The sequence below is a fragment of the Gigantopelta aegis genome, chromosome 15 (assembly GCF_016097555.1).
Source record: "Gigantopelta aegis isolate Gae_Host chromosome 15, Gae_host_genome, whole genome shotgun sequence".
Taxonomy (NCBI): Eukaryota; Metazoa; Mollusca; class Gastropoda; order Neomphalida; family Peltospiridae; genus Gigantopelta; species Gigantopelta aegis.
The window spans coordinates 37,747,098-37,753,097 of record NC_054713.1 but is presented as its reverse complement, the minus strand read 5'-3'; the positions used below and the strand labels follow the sequence as shown (position 1 = coordinate 37,753,097).

The window sequence follows — 6,000 nt, the reverse complement described above, 5'->3', positions numbered from 1 at the left end:
GCGCGCGACAGACGTTCGCATGAAAACATACATCAAAGAGATCAAAAGCTAACACGGAACAGCTGGTCTGTCAAATAACTCGCATCCATCAATGAGCTTCTTCCAAATTAAATTTTCAAATTTTCTTCCAATGAACGTTACAATAATTAATAAACACATCATCGGATTTTTTTAAATTAGCCATTCGCGACACGTTTCTTTGTGTCGACAACCCTTAAATACCGCAGATATTAGGTCATTTGGCACATGGAACACTGTTTATATTTATTTTCCGTACCTCTATCCAATCACGCTATCCAATCACGCTATCGCGCGCGCGCGCACACACACACAAACAGAGTTATCTAGGGCTGTCTAGGACAGTGGGGATAGTACTTAGTTGTTGAGATTATCCGGTCTAACACTAATCCAATAAGGTTTAAGCACGCTATCCTGGATACACGCAGTTAAGCTATCTAGGGCTATTTAGGACAGCTGGGGATAGTGGAGGCGTGAGAGAGATTCTCCGGTCTAACACTAGTCCAATAGTGCATTAAGGTTTAAGCACGCTATCCTGGACACACGCACACGCGCACTTAAACCGTGGGGCTACCTGTCCAGGACAGTGGGAGGTAGTGGTTAGTGAAACGTCTGAAGACCAGTTGATACCCGGATACGAACCCAGTACTCCCAGCTATGGGCAAATAGCCGAACAGATAGAGAGCGTAAGTCAAGAAAGACAATCTGTCTAGGAGAAGGACAACTCTGATGCCAAACCCATGCAGAAGCAGCATGCAAGTCCAGTACGACAAGCTTCTACGAGATGGAAACCCAGACAGAAACACTCCTCCTGAGTTCCCAGGATTAGAATCTTCATTCAGGAACTAAAGGTGAGGTAACCCTACAGAAATCCTCAACCTCACCATTGTCGGTGTACGCTAGCTAGAGAGTGTGAGAACCCTACTAGGAAGTCGAGCGTACATGCACTAGCATATGAAAAATGTCTCAATCACGTATTCTGCGATGGTGTTCACACTATGGACCAATGCCAGGTAGGTGTAGTGCCGGACCTCATGCCTCGAAGGGGTCCATTCATGTGAATGGTGGCTCTGTTTTGGTCTCATGCCAGGGAGACACAGAGTAGAGTAACTGGCAAATCAACGAGAAGGAAAAAGACGTTACGGATACTACAATGGAACTGTTAGGGAATAAGACACAAGAAACCCGAGCTACAACAGTTCCTACGCACTAACAACATAGACATTGCATGTATCCAGGAAACACACCTGAAACCAGATCACAGGTTTTTCATAAGAGGGTATGAAAGATACAAAAACGACAGGGAGGACAGACATAAGGGCGGAGTCTTGACCCTAATACGAAACAGCATCCCATCGACAGCAGTCAGCCATTCCAAAGATGAAGAGGACTTGAACACGTCACCATCAATGCAATAAATGCTGGTGGAAAAGAACATCTTATGATCTCAAACTGCTACAGCCCACCAAAGTCCACCCAGGACTTCCATACTCTGACAACATCTCAGAACTATCATCTCATGGTGGGAGACTTCACCTGTCACTCTCCCAGCTGGGGTTATGACGAACTGGATACCAGGGGTGAAGAAATCGAAAACTGGATGGTGGAGAATGGCCTGATACTCATAAATCTGCCAAATGATAAACCCTCGTACTTTTCAAGAGCATGGAAGACGACATCCACACCAGATCTAGCCTTTTCCACCGATGACAGACACAAAATAACAACATGAACTATCACAGACCAACTTGGTGGAAGTGACCATCTTCCAATCATCCTGGAACTAAACATAGACGGATACCCAAACACCAGAAAGCTCCCTCCACGATGGAACTACAAGCAAGCAAAATGGGCAAAATTCAGGGAACATTGCAACCTCGTCTGCTCCATTGTAAACACAAAAAATCTCAGTGAAGGTGTGGACGAAATATCAAAGGCCATACCAACAGCAGCACACAGAACAATCCCAAGAGGGTCTAGGCGAAACTACAAACTACAAAGCAGCCTCGGCATTGTACATAAAGGTATATCTACAGCAAGAGACGACATGCAGAAAAACCATACTCCCAAAAACGTCCAGAAACACAAGCAAGTATGCGAGCAGTATAACAACGTAAAGATGGCACAGTTTGAGAAAAGCTGGAATGAAAAAAAAGAGACGCTAAACCTTGAAAAGGACACAAAGAAACTCTGGAACCTGGTCAAGACACTAAATGAGGACATCATTCCAAGTCAACCAGCCACAGTCCTTGTCGAAGATGGAGAAACCCTTACTGGCAAGCATGCAGCAAACGCCATGGCTAACTGCTTCAAATCAGAAAGCACGCTCCAAAAATCAAAAGAGGAAACCCGTCAGACACAACAAGCAACAAAACTGAATCTCAAGAAAATCAACCCAGAATCCTGTATGATGGATGAAATAACAGAATCTGAACTTGACCAAGCAATAAAAAAAACTCAAAAAGAAGAAGGCCCCAGGAAAAGATGGAATTACAAATGAGATGATCATCAATCTTGGACAAGTGGCAAAAAAGAAGCTTCTGGAAATATTTAATCTCTCCTGGAAAAGTGGATGCTTCCCTGGAAAATGGAAAGAAGCAATCATAATCCCTATCCTGAAAAAAGGTAAAAATAGAAATGATAAAAGCAGTTACAGGCCCATCAGTCTCCTCACTTGCCTTGGTAAAACGCTGGAAAGAATTATCAACACTCGTCTATGTTGGTACCTTGAAGAGAAGAAAATTCTTAACAAGCACCAGTCGGCGTTCAGGAAACATCATAGCACAGAAGATCAGCTACTATACCTCACACAACAAATAAAAAATGCCTTCCAGGACAAGAAAAAAAAACTCTTGCTGCATTCATAGATCTATCAAAAGCTTTTGACAAGGTCTGGAAAGATGGACTGCTTAAGAAGCTGACAATCCACAACATAGGTGGACACATGTACCACTGGATAAGCAGCTACCTAAAGGACAGGTCAGGAAGGGTATTCCTGGATGGGATAAAAAGCAACCTATTCAAGATCCATGAAGGTGTACCACAGGGAGGTGTTATATCTCCAACTCTGTTCAACATCTATATAAATTATGTGTCAACAAACTTCTCGAAGTATGTATCACACGCTCTCCATGCAGATGACCTGGCCATCTGGAGCTCTGCTGAGAAACTAAACGTTGCGATGTGCCGAGTACAAGATACCCGTAACCTCATCAATGTGTGGTCCAAAACCTGGAAAGTTGAGATCAACAGCATAAAAATGGTCACAACATGCTTTTCCCTCTCAAACAAGACAGAAACGTACAGACTGCATATTGAAGACAAGGATCTTCCACAGACTAACACACCAACATATCTAGGAGTTAAACTCGACAAGCGACTAACATGGAGAGACCAAATCCAGAAGATGGAATCTAAAGCCATACAGAGACTTTCCATCATGAAGAAACTGGCAGGCACCAAGTGGGGAAGTAACAGCAAAACTCTAAAGCAAGTCTATACTGGATCAGTCAGGGCAGTCATGGAATACGGATCAACATCCTGGGCAACAGCAGCAAAGGGCAACACCTCAAGACTAAATAAAGTCCAGAATTCAGGTTTACGAATCATAACTGGCGGAATGAAAACAACACCAATAAATGGAATGGAAAAGACCTGTTGTCTTCAGTCCCTAAAAGAGTGACGAGAAGTCAAACTTGTGATACATGAGAAGTTAAAAAGACTCCCAGATCACCCAGCATACAAATCCATGCAAGAATGCTGCAGAAACAGACTGAAACGGAAAAGTATAAAACATATAACACAAGACCTAACCAGAAAACATGTTGACGTCATCTCAAAATATCCAGAACATTGTGAACCACTGATAAATATGAACTTATGGCAACTCCCAACAGTCAAATTCAACATTTCTCTTGACATCCCAGGCATCACCAGGAAGGAAGATATAACACCAGATATGCTGAAAAACCTAACTCTCGAACACATAGAAAAAAACTTCCAACAAAACAATCTGGACACATATATACACTGATGGATCAGCAGAAGAAGCCATCAACAACGGAGGAGGGGGAATCTACATCAAATTCCCAAATGGAAAAACAATCTCCAGATCTATACCAACTGGATCACTCTCTTCAAACATTAAAGCTGAAGCAAAAGCAGTCCATAAAGCACTAGAGATCCTCAGCCAAGAACATTTCCCACCATCACATGCAGTAATCTTCACTGACTGCAGATCAGTACTCCAAAAGCTCTCGTCCCCAGAAGATACAACATCACGACAAATCTACACCCTACTGTCACAGCTATCAACAACCACAACAACATCAATGCAGTGGATCCCAGCACACTACAACATTGCTGGAAACGATAAAGTAGATTCACTAGCAAAATGTGGAAGCAAGTTGATTCAGGAAACAGTTTCCACCTCTTATCAAGAAATCAAGACTATCATTAAACGAAAGCAGAAGGAAGTATGGAAATCACAAAATGGAGTGACAAACCACGACCCATGGGAGACACTTGAAAGACGAGGCCAGATTACAATCGTCAGGCTTCACACAGGCCACTGCCGCCTAAACTTCCATCTCCACAAGCTTAATCTATGTCACACAAGCGACTGTCAATGTGGCACAGGCCTGCAAACACCAGAACATATCCTACAACAATGGTCACTACACAACTCGGAGAGAAGCCACTTCTGGCCGCATGGAACAGACCTACATCAGAAGCTCTGGGGATCCAGGGAGGACTTGCAAACAACTGTCCAATTCATCACTGAGGTCGGACTATCTGTATGAGACAATGTTCACAATTTTGAACGAAGAAGAAGAAGAAGAACCCAGTACCTACCACCACTACACCAATGAGGACGATCATAATGTGGGGTACAGCCATGTCTCGCGTGTGACGTCACACCCCACGCCGTCCATAGCGTCCCCACGCTATCTCTAGGTCAAGACGTGTGTGAACACGTTCTGCGATGACTCAAGGTGTTCCCACGCCATGACCATATATGTGCACGTTTCAAACATCGTGGAATTTTCCACTCCTCGTTGACTCACATCTGGTTGACACACACACACGTCAAAACGATTAAACCCACCCTATCTTGGCATCCGGTAGTTATTAACGACTTCCGCACCATCTGTTTCCTGTGCATCTGTATAGACCCCCGACGGCTACCAAAGCTATTAAACCCACACTATCTTGCCATCTGATAGCCATTAACGACTTCTGCACCATCTGTTTCCTGTACATCAAAGGAACAGCTGTCACAGATAAACCCTCCGTCATTTGAAACCACTCTATGGGTCATTAACGACTTCCTCATCATCTGTTTCCTGTACATCAAAGGACCCCCGACGGTTAACACACCCATACATCTGGCCGACACCCGGTGTTTCCTGACGCACAGGTCAGGTTCCCACGCCCATCCCACAGCTGTCCAAGTCATTAACCCAGAGGTTTATGTACTCGAAGTAGGTCAAGGTTAGCGTCCCCGTGACGTCACACCCTACGCTTAGAGGTCAGCCAATCAGAAGACGCCACGCCAGGTCACGTGTCCTAGCTCATTTGCATATCTCAAGGCTCAAGTGCCATCCCTACTACTGAGAGAAAACCCGCTGCCGCCACTTAATTTTGTTTTTGTTTAACGACGTCACTAGAGCACATTCATTTATTGATCGTCGGCTATTGGATGTCAAACATTTGGTAATTTTGAAATATAGTCTTAGAGAGGAAACCCGCTACGTTTTTCCATTAGTAGCAAAGGATTTTATATATGCACCATCACAAAAACAAGATGGCACATACCACGACCTTTGATATAGCAGTCGTGGTGCACTAGCTGGAACGAGAAATAGCCCAATGGGCCCACCGACGGGGATCGATCCGAAACCGACCACTCTGCTACGTCCCGCCCCCTCACCCCTCCCCGCCACTTCATAGCCAAATATTTTGTATTAATAGCAAAGGATC

The 6,000-nt window shown here is 44.2% G+C and overlaps 1 protein-coding gene across 1 annotated transcript; it reads left to right on the top strand.

Annotated features, from left to right (window-relative positions):
* Positions 1–2,065: 2,065 nt before the first annotated feature.
* On the top strand, positions 2,066–4,820 carry LOC121389807. The gene is made up of 3 exons (XM_041521457.1): positions 2,066–2,423; positions 2,886–3,562; positions 4,008–4,820. The coding sequence occupies exons 1-3, from the start codon at positions 2,066–2,068 to the stop codon at positions 4,818–4,820; spliced, it is 1,848 nt and encodes a 615-aa protein (XP_041377391.1).
* Positions 4,821–6,000: the final 1,180 nt, after the last annotated feature.

Bases quoted from the DNA above. Each gene is read 5' to 3' on its own strand.
- LOC121389807 (XM_041521457.1), top strand. From the start codon at position 2,066: ATGCAGAAAAACCATACTCCCAAAAACGTCCAGAAACACAAGCAAGTA. The intron at 2,424-2,885 runs GTATGATGGATG...CTGCATTCATAG, and splicing joins GAAAATCAACCCAGAATCCT to ATCTATCAAAAGCTTTTGAC. The intron at 3,563-4,007 runs GCAACAGCAGCA...TCGAACACATAG, and splicing joins AATACGGATCAACATCCTGG to AAAAAAACTTCCAACAAAAC.